This window comes from Nannospalax galili, unplaced genomic scaffold (assembly GCF_000622305.1).
Source record: "Nannospalax galili isolate Female #2095 unplaced genomic scaffold, S.galili_v1.0 scaffold462, whole genome shotgun sequence".
Classification (NCBI taxonomy): Eukaryota; Metazoa; Chordata; class Mammalia; order Rodentia; family Spalacidae; genus Nannospalax; species Nannospalax galili.
Window position 1 is genome coordinate 817183 of NW_008348078.1, and position 23173 is coordinate 840355.

At 37.8% G+C, this 23173-nt stretch overlaps 1 protein-coding gene across 15 annotated transcripts in view; it reads left to right on the forward strand.

The window, feature by feature from the left end:
* The window catches only part of Camk2d (calcium/calmodulin dependent protein kinase II delta), a 283017-nt gene that overhangs the window by 216959 nt on the left and 42885 nt on the right, over positions 1-23173 (forward strand). For 4 of the 15 annotated variants that reach the window (XM_008844496.3, XM_008844497.3, XM_029569022.1 and 1 more), the window contains 8 exons: positions 3345-3439; positions 8658-8780; positions 9569-9652; positions 10104-10146; positions 13416-13453; positions 17507-17566; positions 19594-19635; positions 21899-21947. In XM_008844496.3, coding sequence (XP_008842718.1) covers positions 3345-3439; positions 8658-8780; positions 9569-9652; positions 10104-10146; positions 13416-13453; positions 17507-17566; positions 19594-19635; positions 21899-21947 — 534 coding nt within the window. The remainder of the gene's footprint in view (positions 1-3344; positions 3440-8657; positions 8781-9568; positions 9653-10103; positions 10147-13415; positions 13454-17506; positions 17567-19593; positions 19636-21898; positions 21948-23173) is intronic. The other 11 variants (XM_017800970.2, XM_017800971.2, XM_029569023.1 and 8 more) reach the window with 5 other exon arrangements.

Below are 23173 nucleotides of genomic sequence, written 5' to 3' on the forward strand. Positions count from 1 at the left end.
CCACTCATCTGCTTGGGTCTGGGAGGCCTGGTCATTTCCTAATCCTATTCCATAGCATAGATGATTCTATATGAAAAAAACTTTCACCCTGCCGGCCTTGATTTTCTAGCCCCAGTACACCCACCATTGCTATTTAGCGCTCTCCTTACTTGAAGTATGTGGCGACTTTCTTGTTCTTGTTGAGAGTATTATAAGGTATGAGCGAACCATTCTTATCACTCATGTTGCCTGCACTTCTACACCGTCATGCATTTTGCATATGCGCTCATGGTACACAGCTTCATTTACCAAGGGCAAGTGGAGGTCTTGAAGGGACTTCTCCACTACCATCCTACTAACCCCAGTTTTTCAGCATTTCTTCATTATTTCTTCTTTTATAAGAGCAGACATTCGAATGTTTGATCATCTGAGCATAGATTCAGTCATTTTTTTCTAGCATTAGTGTTTATTAAAATAAGCTTTGAGTATTCTTGATAATGTAGACTACCTAATCAGCAATCAGTACTTCCCAAAACTCTTATTAATCAAACATCTCTCCTATCATCCACGCCCAGATTTACACATAAACTAATGAAAATGGGACAGCATCGTTTTAAAATGTTGTATGGCACCAACTGTGCCAGAAATCATTTCTCTGTTTTTCATGATAAGAGAATTGCAAATATACAAAAGAATAGACAATTATAATGAACTGATGGCTAATTACCCCACTTATTCCCCATCCCAAGATTGGTTTATTCACATTGAAATGATTTGCTAATACATCTCTACAGAAAAGGACTCTGTTTAAAGCTATGACAATAGTACTAATTGCTAAAATTTAATAATAATAGCTTAGTATCAAATGTCTTGTCATTTATCCTATTTACCTTCTGTTTGTTGTTAATTTGGTATCTTTCGTTTCTTAAGTCTCATTTAATATGTAGGTGCCACCATTCTCTCTCTCCCCTCTAACTTGAAATGTATTTGTTGCAGAAACCTGTAGTTCCCACACAGGACACACAAGTAACCATCCGTGGTCTCAGTACCACTTTTAGTAGTAGCTGATTGCAAGTCTGGGACTGCAGAAGTGTGGGTTGATTTAGTAGTATCTTGTCATTCCAGGAGGAAAGAAAAAGTTAAAAGACACAGGAGCAAACAGCAGCAAGCTTACTTCCACTGGCCAGAGGTAGAGCAGTTCTAGGATTGTTACAAAAAAAATAATGATAGCACTCGATTATAACACGTTAAAAGTAATTTCATGAGTTTATAAACTATCATGAGTTGATAAAGCTAAAGAGGCATTTTGAAATTTGGAGATGCGACAGAGTCAGTGAGTGGTTTTAAGTGCTGGTTAATAAAGGCAAAATAAATAGGGCATTTCCATGCCTTTACCATATAAACTGTACTCAGGGTAATCATGTAACGGAGGAAGCTTTTTCTCACTCTAAAACAATGAAATGGAATGAGACTACCATCACAAAAATCACTTTGTGGCAATTAACTCACAAATAAAGACATCACTGTAGCAACTCAAACAAACATTGCCCAGCCCCAGATGCTGTAGATGTCCGTATACTTCTATACAGAAAGCATTGTGATTCTAAACCTGTGGAGTGTTACTTAGGGCTTTACACTTTTTTGTATTAAAATTTTTTTAACAAATTAGATGCCCAAAAATTTGAAGAGTCCAGTAAAACATCCAGGCATCATTATCAAAGGCTTCTGAGGTCATAAGAGATGCTCAATATTTGGAGATCATAACAGTACCCCTGAAGTGCTCAATGTGATAGTTAGTGTTAACTGTCAACTTGACAGGATCTAGAATCAATTCAAAGGCAAGCATACCAGTACACCTGTCAAGTATTATCTAGGTTAAGTTGGCCTTTGAGCATGCTTCTCGGGGATGGATCTTCATTAGGATAATTGAGATGGAAAGACTGGGCCACTGTGGTGTCACCATTCCTTGGGCTGGGATCCTGGACTGTATAAAAAGGAAAAAGTGAGCAGTGTTTTTATATAAATATGTCCAGATGGACGAACAGGAACAGGGCTAGATGTCCACAACCAAGACAATCTACAGAAATCAAGGAACGACCTCTCATTTGGGAAAAAGTTCCAAGGCATCTGGGCAGAGGCTCACCTGCCCTACTTGACTTTCCAGGCTTAAGGAAGGAACAAAGGGAGAACTTACAGGTAAGCCAGAAAAATGGCAGCGCTTGCATTAGGAAAACCCAAGAAGCTAAGACCTTAGCAGGTTAGTAGTATCTGAAAAGCACCAACAGGACATTTGATGGCAAAGACCATAATTTCTCCTACCAAAGCAGAATGGATAGTATATGTATCTATGATTTCAGGGCAAGTTGAAAGTCTGAGTATATTTTTTAACTTTAAAAATTAAATTGACTTGTAGGTACAATTACCCCTCTTTAAACAGGTTCTATATCTGCAGGCTCAACCAACTATAAAAATATTTGGGAAAAAAAAAAACACAATTGCATTTGTACTAAAAGTGCACAGACACTTAACCTGTCATTGGCGTCTAAACAATAACAGTATAACAACTGTTTTATAGCATTTGCCTGGCATTTAAGTTAAGTAATCTAAGGATTCTTTCAGATACATAGAGTTATATAGGGTAACAAACTACACAATTTTATATAAGGGGCACACACAGACTTTGATATCTTTGGGGTGATCCTGGAACCAGTCCCCTCTGTGTACAGACAATGACTGTAAGTTGCATATTTTTGCAGAAGATATCAAATCATGTTACAGCTGTGTGCTTATGAGTTTGGATTTTATGTATAATTTCATACTTTTCTTCCCTTTTAGGGTTTTTTAACATGTGTCTCTTTGGTACGGTCCAGCTCTTTGACAGAAATACTCTTAGTTTTGGAAAATAAAATCATTGAAGAGAAAAGAGTTTTGTCTTTTTTATATGGTATCCACACTGCCAGGGGGACTGGCTATTTAGAACATGAATTTATAATCAGACCACCATCATTCAAAAAAAGTTCTTGGTGTTAATAAGTAAATAATAGAATTTTAACCATCGGCCTATATAGAATCTGCATACACAAGAACTCAGGGAGGCCAAAGATTGTATCCTCTAAAACAACATGAGATTTTCATATTTATTTGTTGCCCTGGCTACCTCTTTACAGTTCTACATTCCATGAAGTGAGCTGCTGAGGTGCTAATGTGGGGCACTTAGGAAGGAGGAGGCGGAGCAGTCATGCACCAGGGAGGAGCTTCAGAACTGGCCACAGTGCGTCTCTACAGCCCTCCACAGTGACTCCCTCTGTCGTAATGGCACTGTGGCTCTGCTGCATCTCATTTAATCATCTGTCTGATCTCCTCAGGTGTCATTCTCTACATCCTGCTGGTAGGGTATCCACCCTTCTGGGATGAAGACCAACACAGACTCTATCAGCAGATCAAGGCTGGAGCATATGATGTACGTAATAAGGATTATGAGGGTTTTTGTTAACTACCAAGGCCAAGGATTGTGTACATTGTCCTTTTAACCATAATTTTTGGTACATTTCCTTATTTATTTTCCCTCTCCTTTAGGAAAAAGGAGATAAGAGTAAGAGAGGTAGATGGTGGTGCATGCTTTTTCACCCTGCACTTGAGAAACCAGTATGGGCTACATGATAAGACCTTGTCTCGAAAATCAAAAAATAAAGAGGCATGAAATCCAATGTGCAGGCTGTGGGAGGGCATGGATAGAGGAGGGGTCTAAATATGATTGTGATGTATTGTATGCAATGCACAAAAATTTAATTTAAATATACATTAAGATAAACAAAAAATCATTGTCCTGATATATATTAACAAAGAAAAAAATGGTTATAATCCAGTTGAAACTTGTACACACACAGTGTAAGTAAATGAAAAGAAATGGAGTACACTCTAAAATAACAATTTAAAATATGGCATAGTAAATACGTAAGCTAGTAATGGAGTTGTTAACAGTTATTATGTAGTACAGATCATAGTATTATACATTTATATAACTGGTAGTGAAATAAATTGCTGCAGTGTTATCATGGCTACAACATCACTAGAAGATAGGGTCATACTGAGTGACATGCACAGAGACACACCACATAGTGATGGTCGAATTAGGAGTTCTTTTTCAATAGCCAGCTGTCAGAGAAGGGGCTAATGCCTCAAAGAACTCTTGACCCCAAGGAGAAGCAGGGCAGGGTTTATAAAGCTTAAAACCACAATTACATCATGTCAGGGGCAAGTCAATAACCATAGTTTCATCAGATCACCATAGTTACACCATACCAGGGGGCAGGTCAGTTATCAAAGAAGTTTTCAGTTAACAAAAAGTTTTGGTTAGGCTGTGTGGGAGGACATGATGTGCTACCTGGCTACATGTAAGTTTCTCAGGCTTGTAGAAATAATGTGCTCCCTGACACTGCCTGCATGAGACATTCTGCCTGGCTGGCTACAGTGGGAATGGCTGGGCAAAAACACAGGGTAAAGCAAGTCAGCTAGATCAAAATGGAGTCTGTTTCACCATTTCAATAGGAATATTTCAGTTCCATTTCTTATAGGACTACTGTCATATGCTAGGCCTATTGTTGACCCAAACATTACTCAGCACATGGATGCGCTTTTATAAGTGCAATTTACTACTCTGCTAGGTTCTACCAGAGTTCCCTAGAGGAACAGAAACACACACACACACACACACACACACACACACACACACACACAGGATTTAATGATACTGATTTACATGATAGGAGTTGGGAGTCCAACAGTGCTTTTCTGTACTCTGAAGACAAACAATCTGGGAGCTTCTCAGTCCATGCAGCTGCGTGCCTCCCAATCTAATACTAAAGACTTGTCTGTTCCCTGGAAGTCACTGGTTCAGTCCATGTTGGAAGTCCAAAGAACCTGCATTTAATGTCCACAGAGGCCTGCAGCGTGGTGATGGACATTCACTGAGAAGCAAGTGAAGGTGCTGATTTCCTCAAACACTGTTTGCAAGGTGCCACCTCATTTCAGGGTGGGTCTTCCCACCTCAGTTAATCTTTGGAAACACTCTCATAGACATGCCGTGATGAGGGTCACCTACTTGGTTCTGTGTCCTGTGAATTCGACAGTGCAAGGTGAAGCATCACAAACTTCACATTCCTTTCTGGAAATCAAGTACAGGATCTGGGATGTGTTTTCCATATATTTTCAAGGAGTTTCAAGGGAAGCTACGAAACAAGCAATGCTAACTCTACCTTATATGCATCAGTTAAAAGCTCAATGAGGAAGAGGGAGGATGCATACAGGAAGCTTGTTGTACTGTGCCAAGCCTAATAGTCTCTCAATGTATTTCTATTAATAAATTATATTTATTAGAGGTGGAAAGGGGAGGGACTAGGAAGAGAGGGGAAGAGGAAGGGGAGGAGGAGGGAATTAAAGTGTCTCTTCAATTTGGAAGCATTCTGTTCTAGAAGATATTGATTATATGCCCAGAGCTCACATTCACCCCTTACAGACTAGAGCCAAGACCCTTCCTTGTCAGACAGGGCCCTTCAGATGGTCTGCCTGGTGGCTTTTTGGAAATTAGAGAAACAGGAAAAAGCTCACCTTTCTCCAAGCTGAGCCTACACTGACACGGTCTTAAATGTTTCTCAAGTGTCCCCAAATAGTGAGCAAACGTGCAATTGCCCAAAATAAAAACGAATGTTAATCTGACAAAAGCAAGTCGTTGCAGTTTCAGTGCAGTCTTCGATTTGCTGAGCTGCTTCTCACATGCAGTCATTTTGTCAGGACTCGGATGCTGTAGTGGATCAGACCAACAGATTGTAACCTCCTTGGGGGTATAAATTTGGTTTAAGAGCTGCTTATTGGCCAGCCACTGAGCTGGTATTGCTGGTTGTGTACAATCTACCTTTCTTTGAATCACAGTAGATTGAGAAATGGCTCCTGGTTTGTTATTGGGAAGAAGAAGAAGAGAGGGTGACAGTTATAACTGATGATATTTTTTTTCCAAATCAGCTCATGAGGTACCTCTTTATCAAGGTTTTTCACCTTTCCAGTTTTCTTAAAATACCAAGTGATGATTGAATGGTCCATTTGGGTTCTTTGACAACTTTTTGTGTAGTTGTAGGGGGAGCAGTTTCAATTTTTGCTCTTGACTGGTCATTGTCAACTTTTGGTGGCTGGACACTACACTCTCCATCTTTTTATAATCATATTTCTGTTATTCGAAAGTTTCATGCATTTACAATGTGTATATTGACCATGCTTTCCCTCAGGTACCACCTAGTGCTCACCATCCCCATCTACTTCCAACTTCATGTCTTCATTTTTTATTAGTAGTAGTAACCCTGAATCCAACTAGTGCTACCCAGAAGCACATGGGTGTACAGCCATCCCCTGGGTCATAGTCAACCTGCCAACAGTCACATCTGCAAAGGACAGTAACTCCCCCCTCCCTCAGCATCCATCAGCTGCCAATACTTCCTCTGACAGGGACCCTCCCCAATACATGCTGGAGCTGTAACTGTCTTCATCTTGGGCAGGTCTTGAACAGGTAGCCATAGATGCTGGGAGTTAACAGCAATGTCATCTCCAGAAGTCAACATTTCACAAGTCTCCATCCCATGTACCAGCTCTTAAATTCTTTCACCCCTTCTTTCTCAAGTTTGCTGAGCCTTGAATTGTGGGAGATTTATACAGATGACCCATCTCCAGTTCAGTATTTAGAGTTATTTATACTTGGCACCTTGACCAGTTTTGAGTCTACACTAACCACCACCCACTACAAACGCACTCCTCACTTTTAGGTTCTCATCTCCTTTGCAAAACTTTTTGAATCACCACTGCACTGCTGGTTCCTTAGCAGGTCCAGGGCCAAATATGATGTGATGTTGTGAGTTGTCTCTACAGATTTTTGACCCATTTTGACCTCCAATAAGAAAACTACTCAAATTTGCTTTTTGTCCGACATGTCCATACTATAAAATAAATAGCATGTTATAAGTCATTAATAAACAGATAATAAGCAAGAAATGTACATTGGCATCATGTATAACAGGAACTAGATAGATGGTTCAGTTAAGAGTGCGTACTGCTCTTGGAGCAACCACGTTGAGTGGCACACAGTCATTTGTAATTCTAGCTCCAGGGGCTGCAGCACCCTCTTCTGGACTTGGCGGGCACCTGTACTCACACATACACAGACACACACAAACTCATAATTAAAAATAAAATGATCTTTTAAAATGTAGTAAATAACTACATTTATTTAGGGATGTATTTCAGTATCAAATGACAAATTTCAACAGTGTGGAAACTGTAGATACTTTGGCACCAACCTAAAATTTCAGATTATAGTTATCATTTAATATATTTCATTGAATTTTTGTGGATTTTATACAATATATATGAATCATATTTGGTCCCCCTTCTCTATCTGTGCCCCCCCATAGCCCACCCACAGGACTTTATGCATTTTGTCATACATATTAAGGCCTATTGAGTCAAGTTTATGTACTCAGATGTCCCTTGGTGTCAGTTCATCCGCTGGAGCCTGTTCAGCCTGTCTAGCACCACTCCCTTAAAGAATATCAGCTCTCCTTCACCCAGCAGTGATCAACTGTCAAAGTTGTGGCCTCCTACCCATTTCCCTGGTTCTATGCTGGTTTTTGTCTGACTGAGTTTGCATGGGTCTTGTGCATGCTGTCACCATTACTGTAAGTTCATATGAGCAAGGTCCCAGGAGCCTGTAAGATTCTGGCACCTCCTCCCTTGGCTCTTAAAATCTTTCTGCCCCCTGAGCCCTGGGTGGGTGAAGTTTAATGTAGGATATTTTTCTGTATCTTAAAATTAATTCCAATAGATAATAGCTCATTGCGTGTATGGGTTGATCTTAAACCAGTTACCTCTGTTTGGTTGGGGGTGGAGGGGTGTTTTCATTTTGCTTTTGGGAGTTGTATCATTGTATTTGGTAAAAATATTAAGTAGATACCCAGACACTGAGGCACATGCCTTTAATTTCAGCACTCAGAGGCAGAGGCAGATATATCTCTGTGAGTTCAAGGCCAGTTTGGTCTACATAGTGAGTTCTAGGCCAAACAGTGCTACATAATCATACCCTATCTTCAAAAAAAATAGCTCTGAATTTGATTAGATATTGAAGAAAAGGAAAAAGTTTTGAAGTGTTTACATTCATTCAGGTGTGCCCACATTAAAATAATTATGGTCATCTTACATTTTTAATTATGTATTTTAAATATTCACAACATTACTATTTCAGAGATGCTCATTTCAAATTCAACATCCCAAACTGAAAATAAGTATGCCCATCTTGAATTTTCAGTTGCTTTTAAATGTATGTAGCTTTATGCATTGGTAAGAAATCTGTCTAAATCAATGTATCTTAGGTGTAATTTAACTATATGTAAAAAGAAAATTTATGAGGGAATGCACTACTTACAGAAAGGATGAATGTTTGACTCATGCGTGTGTGTGTGTGTGTGTGTGTGTGTGTGCTTGTTTGAGACAGAATCTCGTATATCTCAGGTTGGCAATGTAGATGAGCTTGGTCTCAAACTCCTGCCTACTGCCTCCACCTCTCAAGTGTTGGAATTATAGGCATGTACCAAAAGGTCTGCCTTGATGTGTCTGTCTTTAAAAACTTTCTCCTTTTGAAGTTTCCGTCACCAGAATGGGACACGGTGACTCCTGAAGCCAAAGATCTCATCAACAAAATGCTGACCATCAACCCTGCTAAACGTATCACAGCCTCGGAGGCTCTGAAACACCCATGGATCTGTGTAAGTAGCTCTCCTCCAGACACCTCAAGAGCTACACTGAAAAACAAATTCATAATCTTTATAGATTTAAAATAATTTTGAAGAAAAATATGAGGCTCAACAAATGCATTTTGACTCAAGGTGTTTAAGAAAGAAATTTTATAGTGATGAGAACCATCACTGTTGCCAGTAGCAAATTCTGATTTGTACAAATTACTAAGTAAATATTGTCTACAGTGACAGGAGTTAATAATTCCCAGATCAATTATTGACAAAACTCATGAACAGAGGTTCAGAAAATGACACCAAGACTTACTTTATACCAGAAAAATAATTTAGAAGCAGTTCTTTAGTTTGTCATTAAGTAACCTTTAGGAACTTACTAAGTCTAGAAGCTCAGAGTGGTTTTAGGAGAGTCAGGATGGCCAACATAATCTAAGTGTCATGTAGAAGCACTAACAATAAGATTGTAAGGGAATCCAAGAATTCAACAAATTTTTAGGGTTGAGAGTTAAATGTTGGAATGATAAATACAGTGCCAAGTAAACACAGTATTGAAAGGCAGTCTAATAAAAATGTGATTAAAATGACACTTTGAGAAACTACTGATAGTCAGTTCTGTACTTACTGTACATATATGTTTCGGCTTAGTCACTAATAGTCTTGGTAAAGTCATGCTTTCATCTTTAGGTAACATTGGCAACTGGAGGCTTATAAATTATAGCATGCAGACATCACTAGTTGAGGGTACTGCTGTACTTAACATGTTTTAAATAAGCTCAAGTCACTTTTTTTCCCTTTTCTTTCAGCAACGTTCTACTGTTGCCTCCATGATGCACAGACAGGAGACTGTCGACTGCCTGAAGAAGTTTAATGCTAGACGGAAACTGAAGGTAAGAATTCTTACATTATTGTGGGATGGTCAATTTGCTAGGGTGAGACATGACCTACCATAGCAGGAAAAACAACTTTGGTACTAAAGCTTTTAAATTTGTAGATACTAATAGTCATTCTTTAATTTCTGGATCTGAGGAGAAGGAAAGATCCATGAAAATCAAGCCCATGATGAAGATGTAGGCTCGATGTGGCAATGTGTACTGTGGTTTCTCTCCTCGAGGAGACTCTAAACCTGGCTTGAGAATCTAAACCTGGTTCACAGCAGAGTATTCTTGGCATCCTGAGAACCGTAGGCTAGGACTCTAGGAAACCAAGAAATAAAAGCAAGCACTCAGAAGTCCATGAGCTAGAAATAAAACCAGAAGATTTGTTTGCCCCTGGTATGTGTGTTTTAGGTCAAAGATTTATAGAGGCAACTATGATCTTGTTTTCTTCTTTTGTTGACAGGGTGCCATCTTGACAACTATGCTGGCTACGAGGAATTTTTCAGGTACATGCATTGAAGTTCCGCTCCTCGACTGTTTCCTCTGTTCTTCACTATCTTTATGTGTGTGTGTGTGTGTGTGTGTGTGTGTGTGTGTGTGTGTGTGTGTGTGTGTGTGTGTCATTTTGGAATTTAAGAAGTCTAATATTTAGGAACACTGTTGTTCAGGGATATCATGTGTTCACTCCTTACACACCAGATGCTGCTTGTAGGACTCCGCTGATACTGGACGCCAAGTTGTTAAACTGAGCACGCAGGTGTGGAGATACATACCTCTTCATTTTAAACCTTAGCATTTCAAACTTGGACTTCATCCTTTGATAGTTCATAACTAACTGTGAGGGGTTTTTTTTGTTTTGTTTTGTTTTGTTTTGTTTTGTTTTGTTTTTTTTGGTGTTTTTGAGACAGGGTCTCCCTGTAGCCCCAGCTGGCCTGGAACTCACTATGTAGACCAGGCTGGCCTCGAACTCACAGAGATCCGCCAGCCTCTGCCTCCCAAGTGCTGGGATTAAAGGCGTGCGCCACCACACCTGGCATGAGGGGTCTTTTTTTATCTCATTCTCAAAAGGAATTCTGATGAGAAAGACTTGAAAGAAAGAAGATCATGATCGTGGAACCCAGCTCTCTTTGGCTTAATTTCTTTAAAACTACAGTAAAATCTTGGCATTCTGTAGCTGAGATTCAACTGTTAAAGCTGTCTAAATTCAGAATTTACAGAGAACCAAACACAAGGGGATCCCAGAGCATAATAAGCACTCCTCAAAGTGATTCTGTGGTTAAAAAAGCAAACTACAGCAACAAACTAAATGAAGCCAAGAAGCTTCTTCATTGTAAAAATAACTCCAAAATGGACGTAAAGTATCTCAAACCAACAGGAATTCAAAAATCAAATGTTGGTAAATACTAATCAAGCACATATGGTAATGAACTGAAGCAGCAATTAGGCTACACTCGAGAAACAGAGTTTAAGTGTTCAGACTTAGAAGAAGTCTCAAAAATTGGTGCCCTGAATACTATTACTTAAGTTATTCATCTATTTGTTCAGATTTTCTTGAGCCTGGCCAGCCTATTATAATGATTTCAGGTGGCAATCCATCATATCACTGATCAAATAAATGTTCTTCACCAATTCCCAGTTATCACTTGGACCTGTGTTAAGTGATCACCACTCTTTCCCACTTAGAAATAATATGAAACCAGAAGCTGGCAAGCAAAAGTAACAACATGACAGTATAACAGTGCTGCAAGTTCAGGGCCTGCGTTTCTCAGCTGTTCTATGTTTCATCAGACGTGTCTGGTGTAATACAACCTTGCTGCTGCCTTTGACAACTTACCTGTCTTATAAACACTTGATTAATGTGACTGACATTTATATAGGTGAGTTCATTGCCATGTAATTAGGCACTAACTAATTTATATTACATTAAAATAAGTCAACATTTCACTGTGGCCCAGAACTCAATGAACCACTAAAAGGCAGAGTGATTTACACAGACTATACTGTTAATGAAGGACTAATCAAAGAACCTCCAGAAACAAAATTATGTATTTTATTGAAGTTTTAAATAATACCCTTAAGTATAAATTGGGCCTTTTAAAAATCAGTGTTTTCACCTATTTTTAGAATCTTTTTGTTTACCTCATAGATTCCTTTCCATCGTTCTGTGAACTAAAAACCCACGACTAATCTGTGGATTTTGTGTTGTTTCTGAATGTCTTAGCTTGAAAAGCCAACTTCTTTATCCATCGTTTCGAAATCAACTAAATGGCGTTAGACTCAGTTCATCTTGTAGTTGATACTGCATTTTAGTTTTGAATATTGTATGCATTCTATGTTGAACATTCTCATAAGTAATCAGTCCATAAGTATATGGTTATAAAGTTGTTTTTATTTCTTCTTTTCTCTGTGAATATGGAATGTATTTCTTGTGAGGTAAGGTGACTAGTAACCCAAAGAGACATTTCTGTATCTCCCAAGCCAGACTGCTGCTTGCCCTGAATCATAGTCTTCTCTTTGTTTCCTGTTCCAATTCAAATTATTCTGTTTCCTTTCCAACCTGTTAACTGCCAGAGGATTTCTTTAATGCTGCTGTTTGGCTCCCGCCAAACAGTGCTACAACTAAGGCAATTGTTGTACCATTTCCTCAATAAAAAAATCAGTAACTTTGTTGTTAAAAATTAAATAATATGTTTGCCTTGTAAATATATTTAAATTTTGCCAAAGTTAGAACTAAAATAATGTGCCAAACCAAAGGAGTATCAATAAATTACATGTTCATGTAGTTTTATTACAGCTAGGTATTTCTGCTCCCTGTGTCAAATTCTCTTTTGATGTGCTTAAAAGACTGTATGTAATTAACTTGAAATAGAAGTGTCCTTTGCCCTCCGTATTTATGAGTGCTCTACTTGGTGATTCACTGCCATTTATAGGTGTAGTACACACTGTGTGTGTACACCCTTTTGAAAGGATGGCTTGTAGTTTTGCTATGTTGAAGAAGTTCAGTAATAATAAAAATCATTGCTTCTGTTCCTCGCCTTGCTCACAGAACCCCTAGGAAGATGAAGTTTCTTATGAGACCCTATGCTTTAAAGATTCCATTTAGTTTTACAACTTGTCCCAATTTTTATGGTTAACTTTTCAGTTCAAAGACCATTGTCTAGGAGGTCTTGCTATTCCAAGTTCAAAGTATAAAAGAACACGGAATCCATTTTGTAAGAACATTTGCTAAGTGTTTAAAAACCTTGCCCCTGCTCAGTAAGGTACCACTTGATTTTGTATAGGTAGTCATATTTTTAGTAAAACTATAAACAAGACATTATTTAGCCAGGGCAAACTTTTACAAATGACTTTCCAACCTACAAAGAGGAGCATGATTGGCAGCAATGATATGGCTACCAAACTCGTGGTGCTATGAATGTGTAATACAATCTGTCAGCTAATGTCTAAAGATTGAAACCAACTTTGTGGATTATCAAAGACAGTCCAGTTACAGCTCCAGTATCCTTTTCGTACCCAAAAGTGAAATAAACTACATTCATACCACTGGTAAAGTCTTGGATTTTATGCACAAACTAAGAATTTTGTTCTAAATTCGTTGTGCAAAACCAGAAAAGTGATACTAGACCCCAACATCCTGAAAGCTCAGACTCGACGCTGTGACTTGATGACTCGAAGTGTCCTGCCGTTACTCGGCAAAGGCGGTAGGAGACAACGACCTGATCTGTCACCTCGCCTACCGATGACTCACTAAACTGATTTCACTCTTGTTTTGCAGCAGCCAAGAGTTTGTTGAAGAAACCAGATGGAGTAAAGGTAAGTTGAGCAGGTTTTCTGACTTTCAGATGCACATAACTTTAAAATGTTGCCTTCAAATCCAGGTCTTTGTAGCTTGTTTTTTATAGTCATTAAAAAAAGATGCAGGTTGAAACATAAACTAATGTAATAGAAAAGATGATTATTATAGGGGCTGGAGAGATGGCTCAGCGGTTAAGAACACTGGTTGTTTCTTGCAGAAGACCTGGGTTCGAATCCCAGCACCCACAAGGCAGCTAACAACTGTCCGTAACTCCAGTTCCAGGGGATCCGATGGCCTCTTCTGTCCTCACGGGCATTGCATGACAGGGGTGCACTTACATACATGCAGGCAATACACTTATACGCATAAAAATAATAAAATATTTTTTAAAAAGATAATTATATATGCTATTAAAATGTCTTTTTCATCTGAATATATATTAATTATAAAAAATAATACTTTTAAATATAGTTCTATGGAAACTGAATGTCTATATCCTGTCTCCTTTACTACCCTCCTAAATCACCACCCTATACGGTTTAGAGACATGTTCAAGGTGCATGTCCTGAATAAATATTAGAAAAATCTTCCACAAGATGACAGAATTCTTGACTTTCTTGTATTTCTAATCAAAATCCTACAGATTGCTTCCTACTGATCACATCTTGTTTCCAGGGAGTTTGCTTTTAATAAAATGTAACCTCATGTTTTACGTAGTAATGTCTGTTCTCTTTCCAGTGTATCACCTAATTGTTTTCTCAATTACTCTCTTTCTCTCCCACTGGCAGATGAATACAATCCTCAGTACTTCAACATTCTTGGGAATTAATTAATACTCTAAACTTTGAGCTTAATCAAAGTCAGGTGGTCAGTTCATATTGAAAATCATTTGTCAGTTGTTATGTTCATACTGAGCCATTTTCTCAGAACCTGTCTGCGTGTGGCTGGGGAGCTTCCAGATCAGGGGTGACCAGTTCCAGCACTTGCCAGGTCAATGATTCCCCTTTGCCAGTCATTTTCATCAAGTTGAATTTATCTTCCCCTCATTTCGGATTTCAACAAGGACAACAAATGTCTGCCTTTTCCCTAGAGTTATATTGGTAAAAATATGGTATTTTAAATTTCTAAATGTTTTCTTCTGTTTTTCTGTGTACTGTGCTATAATGGAAACTCATGGTGCCCATGAGACAATAGATTTTTCTTGTTATCTTTACAGAGGGATAAAAAGATTCACAACTTTCTTCCACCCAACTTTAACACTTCTTTAACCAAAAGGATTCTGTACTCCACACTTTGGCACTTTAAAATTCATCCAGTCATGTTTTTTGTTTGTTTGTTTGTTTGTTTGTTTGTTCTTTTCCTTTCTCTTTGACTGGTCAATTCAGAAAAGGAAGTCCAGTTCGAGTGTTCAGATGATGGTGAGGATCTCTATCTGCCAGATTTCTCCTCCTGTGAAATTCACACTGAGAAATCAAACAGCCTCATTTACCTAAGTTAGTGTAAGTGGAGAAAATTCAGGATCATTACAGGTCAGCACCAATCAGCTCTACAAATGTGACGCTTCACATTCATATTATAATGTTTTCCTCTTAATTTGAACATTTCAAATATAAGTTAAGCCCTTATCCATAAAATGTTAATGAGTTTGACCAACGACAAAGTCCCACTTTCTCTTTGAAAATAAAGAGTCCAGGACATAATGAATGCTTACTCATAGGAAGAAATGCTTTAGTATTACTTTTTAATTGATGTTCATGATTGCTAAATTAGTAACAGTGCTTAGATCAGGTGCTCTACTGCATTTTCCCTAGGTTACCAATAACGTGAACATCCTCTCAGAGTGGACCCATTCTAGCTAAGCACCTTTAAAGGAAGTTTGTATTAACTTCAACACTTAATAAATCTACTGCCTTGCCCATACCTCGCAAGAGTAATACAGCATCACTTAAAATATATGATTGTACTCAGGTTTTGAGCAAGAAAAAACTTTATTTCCGTAATAAATTCATATGTATGTTTAAAAGACAAATATTGTTAAAAATGGTACTTGAAAATGGTACCTTTGAAAGCAAGCTCTTCTGGCTTTTATTTATTTACTTTTGTTATTACAAATAAAAAAGACGATTAAGCTAATATTTACAATAACAAAAGTTTTTCATTGTACATTTAAACATGAGTAAAAGTGATCATTGAGACCCTCGTGTTTTCCATATCTGATGACAAATTGATGGTTTATTGAGATAGAATGGTTTCCATTGAGAGAGTAATGGGGTGTGTGTGTGTGTGTGTGTGTGTGCGCGTGTGTGTTCATGCATGAATATATATGGGGGTAGGGGATAGCTGTGTACTTGGGCTAAATTTGTGTACATAAGTATAAATGAGTCACACTTTCACTAAAATAAAGTAGTCCTTAGCAACTAGATCCAGGCTGCATTTTTTTTTGGGGGGGGGTCCTATCTTATTTTAAAACTGCAACTATTTCTCTTTCATTTGTGTCTGATATTAAGATAAATGGTAAACACGTGAGGCCCTACAATAAACGTCCTGATTATTCCACGGGAAGTGCTATGCCTTCTCAACACGCTCCCTCAAGAGGAAGTTGTGTGTCTGCATCCGTCTCCCCTTCCCATGTGTCTTAAAATAACATAAGCTCATTTTCTTGAATAGACACCATCTCATCCCATCTCTTTTTGGCTGTTGCACAAATTTTATGTTTAATTTTGTACAATTGATTTAAAGAATAAAATTTTAAAGCTATTTTCAAAGTGCAGATTGATGGTTTGATCTTCAATAAGTTTTCTACTAAAAGGAAAATTTCCAATATCTTCTCTTTTCCTGCATGTCACAATATGACAAACAGCTATTAAATAACACCGATAGCCAGTCACCACACAAATGTGAATGACTAGAAAAGTGAAACATTATATACCTAAATTATTTCTCTTCCCTTCAAGATAGAAGATAGCTCCAAAACAACATGTAGGCTTAAAGTATAAACCTTCCAGAAATCCCGTGTAATAATAACTTGTAAATAATCATTTGATGCAGTAGCTGTTTCTCTAAGTCCATAGGTACATTTACATTATGGAGCCTATTTCTGTAGAAAAGAATATGCACATACCTATATCATATGGTATATGAAAATGAATGTTCATTTAAATTCCTTTTTGATAGCCACGAAATATGTTATTCATGAGTTTAAAATAATGTTGATTACTACTTTTTAGTATTTCAAACTCATAGAGTTCCAAGTTCCCGCATGTCTGTACAGACTCTTCTGTGGGTCATTGCCATATTTATTGACCACCTGAGCTTCTTTCAAAACCTGACTCTCACAGTGGTAACCATATCTCCTTTAAAGATAAACCCACATCATTAAATGAATTATATTACCAAATGTATTCTTCAAGACTCATGGTAACATTGTACACAAACTGTTGTGTTGTCTCTCAGAGAACTGTGAAATGCAAAGTCCTTTCGCATTCAGGATGCAGAAGTGTTTTATTTTCCCACTTATCACTGAAGATATATTCCTAAAGGAGACCCAGATTTGTCATTTTTAAGGAAACGCTTTAATGCCCGCATTTTGTCAGACGATCCAAATTTTTAATTGGATATCTAGTAAACAAAGTAATGATGGTTCCCCAAAGAAAGATGATCTGTGTGTAACTTCAGGCTCAGTTATAAAATGAGAGGGCAAAAAGGAATGTATTCATACTGGTGACTAATTGGAAGAGTGGCAACAATCTAATAGGAAGAATGCAAACATGGTTAAAGCCATTCAGACGTGCACCTCGGTCGGAGCTTCTTGAGGCCACACTGCGTACAAAGGCAGCACAGCCAAAGCAGCCCCGCCGTGTTCCCGTTCTTCCATCATAGATGGTTCTAGCCTGTGTGTGACCTTCAGAGACTACAAGCGCTCATCATAGCTGTCAGACTTCACAGCGTGTTCTCCATTCATCCTTAGTGGTTCGCTACTCTCACGTCTGTCTCATGTAGACTGGTTGGCATGTAGAGACATTGACTGCTAAGAAGTTTAAGGCATCTCTCTGTTTTCTGCATACCCACAGATAAACAGCAAAGCCAACGTGGTAACCAGCCCCAAAGAAAATATCCCCACCCCAGCGCTGGTATACCGGACTCTGTGACCCTTACGTTCTTGGCTCTGTTCTCATCTCCTTCATTCGCTTCACTTGTGTAGATACTTTGTTCTTTGTTTTATTTTATTTTTGCTTTCTAAGATATATAACTTTTTTTTCCTTTTATTTTTGTTGAGGTGGTTGTCAAGTAGTATGTGTCTAACACAAGACTCTCATTGTGGAAGGTTGTGCTGTTCTCTGTAGTTGGGATTGTTGCATGCTGGCTTGGAAAACAGGAGAATGCGCTTGGGTTACTCTTAGCTCTTCTGGTGATGACAGCTCAAGATTATGCAGACAATGATTTCTCTTTTTGTGAGAAAAAGTTGACATCGAGGAGAGCTAACAGGATTCTGGCAAGGTGACATAAAAGTCGACCTTATTCAGAGTTCCATTCCATCTGACAAAAAGACAACATGGCTTTGTAAGACTCGACTTTCTGAGGTAAAGAGGCACTCTATCAGTTAAAGCTTTTTGTTTATTGTGTTCCAGATTAAAATTTCACTGTTTCTTCCAGAGAATGAGATTATATAACTCCGAACTTTAAATTACCAGGAAAAAGGGTTTTTTTTTTCCCCCATTTCAATCAAATACACATATTTAACAACTAAGTCAATTCTGTTGACTTATATGAGAGGTATTATGTTAAAATTCAAAATTTGAATACTGGCTATGAGTACACTGAGTTCCATACTATTTTCTTGAAACTTTTTCGTATTTTGATTTTGATTCCCAGAAGTGTTTTCTGTTAACTGGCCCCAGACTGTTTTCATTGACTTCATATATTAGCAGCTACTTTTCTTGGGTTAACCAGTTGGGCCCAATTTAAGAGCATTTGAAGGAAAGACATCAAGAGATTAGAGGCTTACTGAAGGCATAACTCAGTAGCAGAATATTTGCTAAGCTTAGCAGAGATCCTAGGTTCAATCTACAATCCTGCAGAAATGGGGAAAATGGGGGCACTTAAATGGGGAAACCATGGTGGAAGGGTAGACAATGTGAGATCTAAATAATGCTTAGCTAGTATCACAACTCAAGCCAAGAGACGGAAAAACAGCAGCAGATGTGTTTTCAAAGTGTGCAGTACAAGCTGTCAGTTGGGAAAGTACATACGGTCATATGGTGGAAAGCTTTAGTTGGTTACAGAAACTTAGATATGCCACGGTATCCGGTAATGAACATGCCAGTGTGCTACATGTTACGTAGCACTAAAACTATTTTTGCATCAGTTACTGAATATTGTTTTCCACTTGAGAATTTTTTTCCTAATAGAATACAACATGAAAATAATTTTTTTCATGGAAAACCATGACCTTATAGCCAAGGAGTCTGTATATAAAGTTCATAGAACAAGAATTTTATTTTAGATGTGGTAGCAGTGTTTAAAGTTACAGTGATTATATGATTAGTTCTAAACATTTAAATGAACTTTAAGACACTCCTTAGAAATTCTCTTGGTCTTTTAAAATGTATTCTTTAGGATAGTTTTGGGGCTTTGTTGTTCTTTTTAAGTGTGGCCCAAAGTTTCAGGATTATCCCAGGCTATTCAGCTATGTGTTGATCATAATGAAATGGTAGTCAGTTCTCAAGGCAACAGGGCTGAAAAAAAAAAAAATACTTTCACAAAGAATTTGAAGTCTTCGCAGGGAATTCTGTGCACACTGCTCTTTGGCCAGTTTTTATGGGACAGACATTAACGGGCCGTTCATTAGAGCTCTGTCATAGGGCCTGGTGAAACAGGGAGTCAGTGAGTGCCTCCTTAGGTCTCTAGACTACAAAGCGTGCCTGCTTGCCAATCAGGAATAAGGTCTTTTGCATGCTGCTTCTGAGCAGGGAGTTGTGTGATCTCATGGGCTCACCACAGACATTTCATCAGAAATTGTCAGCTGCAGCCCTGACAGCCTTAACCGCCGCTTGGGCTCCTCTCACTGTTCAGTTCTGTTGTCTAGCTCTGTCCTTCAGGCTACTGTGAGTGTACTTACCAATACAAACGTTTCTTTCTCTATTTTCTTCTCACTTAGGAGCCCCAAACTACTGTAATCCACAACCCTGATGGAAACAAGGTATTCAGAAAGAACACCATCTTGCCATAATAAAATTACACATCTCATCAAATGCTCACTGTAAAATCGATTCATTATCTGAAAATGGCAAACTAATCCTTTACCCTCTCCCCACCACACTTTCGTCTTATCCTAATTAGTCTAGACTTTTTTACAAGTAACAACGAAAGGAAACCTGAAAGAAATCAATCATACCTTAGTCAATAGACATATGAGTCCAGTTAAACATTTACAACGCCTTTGTGTCAAGATGGCTGTGCATCTTAAGCAATTCTATGTGGTCCTTTTTCCCCTCTTCCATTCCTGTTTGTACATTATACAAGAAATATACGCAGCATGGAATTTCAGGATTTCTTGCTATTGTACCATTGTCTTCAAAAGTATCAACTTGAATTTGTAGTTTTTTTTTAGTTTAATGTTGCTTTTGAGCTTTTTAGTCACATTCTATTCTGTCGTCATATTGGGGTTTTGTCTGTTTCCCAGTTCCTTGTAATTGACGCTGTTGCAGTTTGCCATGAATTTGAGAGAAATCAGGGTGTTTCATTTCTTGCCGAATGTGTTTGATGTTCAGTTAGGCATTTTAGAAATAGACATTTAAATACTTATGCTGGATGAAGACTCATGTGTTCTACTTGTAGCAAACTGTGTAAAGCAGGTTGATATCAGTACTTGCATACATGTCTTTGGGATGAAAGGAGACATTTTCTGAACATATTCCACACTTCTAGCTTACTGTTTTTTATACAGTATCATATCTAGGGGAGAAAACTACATCAGACTTTCCTAAGATTTTCAGTGTGGGCATGGGTGTTCTTACTCGGTCAACAAATATCTAAGGCATAGCAAGTACTTTCATCTCTGGTTCAACATTTAGTTGATCTGTATTCAGTCATTCAAGTGAAAACATGAAGTGTTATGTGTGTTCATCGGAGATGTATTTTATTATCATGATACTAGAGGTAGTCAGAGCCAGCACATGTGAGGATAATTTCTTTACTAACACTATCGAAAGAAAGGCCAAGCATAGCAGCCGGAGCGGACACCGCCGTGGTCCTAGCTCCGTCATTTGTAAGAGTTGCTGCATGCTCTCTCTTACTTTCATCAGTTACTTTGTTTTTACAGTGCATGGGTTTGCCTTCATTTTGAGTTTCAGTCTGATCACTATATCACATTAAGAAATGCATGAAAACTTTTCTTTGGTTTTGTAAGTGTGTGTGGAGGCTCTGGATACATTAACCGGTTTATCTTTTGTTTAAATATTATATATGATACATATATATCACTTTTTAAAATACTGAATCTATAAATGGAGAACGACTGATATTTTTATTACCTTCCAACATCTGCTTGTCATCACTGAACACACAGCTATTGACTGGAAGTTTGGTTCTAATTGTTTTCAGCTCTAGCCTTCAGTCATTCCAAGAAGATTATTGGGCCTTGTAAATACTGCAACATTTCTTTGCTAGAAAATATTTTACTAGTACATTTTAATGAAAACATTTATCAAACTTTTAAGAACTGTATCTTAATACTAATACTTACAGTGTACTTTTAAGTGTGCTTACTAATCTTCAACTTAATTTATAGTTTTACAAAGAAAGTACTTTGTCTTTTTATTGTGGGAATACATTCCCTTTCCAATGACAGCCTGTTTCTGATTTTAAAAAGAATGAAAAAAAATCTAATTGACCTTAAAAATAAATTCTTCATTCTTATCCCATTTTCCTAATCATAGACATGAAACATTTTCTTATAACTACTTTCTACCTATCCCAGCTTAACCAGAAAATCTAAACGATCTTAGCTTCTTCATCAAATAATGCAATGAAATGTCTTCTCTCTACGATGCAAGCTAGACAAATACTCGCAGATTCAGTGCTTGGCATAGTACCTGACACGAGAAGGTTCGTATTAATTCAGCTAAAATAGGCAATTTCTCCTCTTAAAAATACATACCAGAGCACTCTGTGTGGAGCACAACTACACGTTCCTGCACAGCATACATCTGCTACTTTACAGATCGCCTACATTGATACTCAGTCAGGTGTTAGGCAACCAGAGTACTCCCTTGAAATTTTTGCAGCATTTGATATTTTGTTTCTGTTGAAAGTCACTTGATGTATTTGTCCATTTGCATGTCGGCATATGCACACAGCCTACTGAAGAAATTTGCATGATCTGTGTGTGGCACCAGCCAAGTTTATAAGAAGAATCAGCTCCTCGCTACACGCAGCTGTAAAGTGTGTTTTCTTCTCCACAGGAGTCAACTGAGAGCTCAAATACCACCATTGAGGATGAAGATGTAAAAGGTACGATCCAACCACCCCAAAAGCTCCCAACTCAGAGCTCTGAATGGATCAGAACAAAGTTTGTTCCCAATAGCCAGGATATTTAGAAAGGAAGCCTATTTGAAAAGAAATTATTTTTTTGTTTATAAATACATTATTGTGAATAATGCATCAGGATATAAGCATGTCAATCTTCATTTCATGTGTTTTAAACTTAGCATATGATCTGTGAAAGCACGTCATTGATATCACAACAAACAGTGACAGATTGTAAACATACCAATCAAAAGTAATATTAACTATATATACACATTAGGTAATAAGTTCTTGACATTTATTTTATTTTGTTTGACAAATATTTCTAGTAATGGACATCTCTGCACAAACATACTGAGTATACACTGCTGCTCACGTTACTTACTTTTGACCACATCACTGGTTTAGAAGTAGTCTTTTTGCTTCAATTTCTGTGCAAGCTTGTGTTCTTGTTTTTGTGACTGTGGATGGAACTCCACCTCCGTAGTCCACTTGTCTAGAAACCATTCTGAAAAGAAAATGGTAATAACAGAAACTTAAAATAGAAATATTAAGGGAAAAGAAATATGTCTTAAAGCTGAAAGATGTGATTCAGCAGTTAATTAAATCTTAACTGGGAAATAACTGACCTAAAAATATCACTGAAGGCTGTCACTTTTTAGGTGGCATTAATAGAATAAAGTCTTGAAAAGAACCAGGAACTGTCAGACCAAGAAGACACGTGGGCAATTTAGGAAATGAAAGTGGTTACAGACCACAGTGGACAGTCACCTCTGCTGACATTTTCTTTTGGCTGAGCAGAAGAGCTGACGCAATTTAAATGTGTTCTACTTATAATACTAGTGCACTGACTTACCTCTGCTAGGAGTTACTCATGTCTTACAGTGCAAGGATGGATAGCTGTTTCCAGAATTTTATTTAGTGAGTCTGTTCATCATGCTTTTGCTCCTGAGCTAAAATTTGAACTGAATTGATTTTATTAATCACTGATGAGTGTCCATTCAATATAGAAAGTTTTGTGAACCAAATGACAGATGCGTCATCTAGCTTTTCCAATGATTAAGGACATACCATCCTTGTAAGCATTTCAGATTCATTCGCTCTTTCAAGTAAGCAAAAAGTTCCATAAGATTTTGATACCGGCTTATATCAGTGTTCAGTGAACAAGGAAGTTCCAAGTTATTGTTTCCCAGAATAAAGAACTGAGCGAG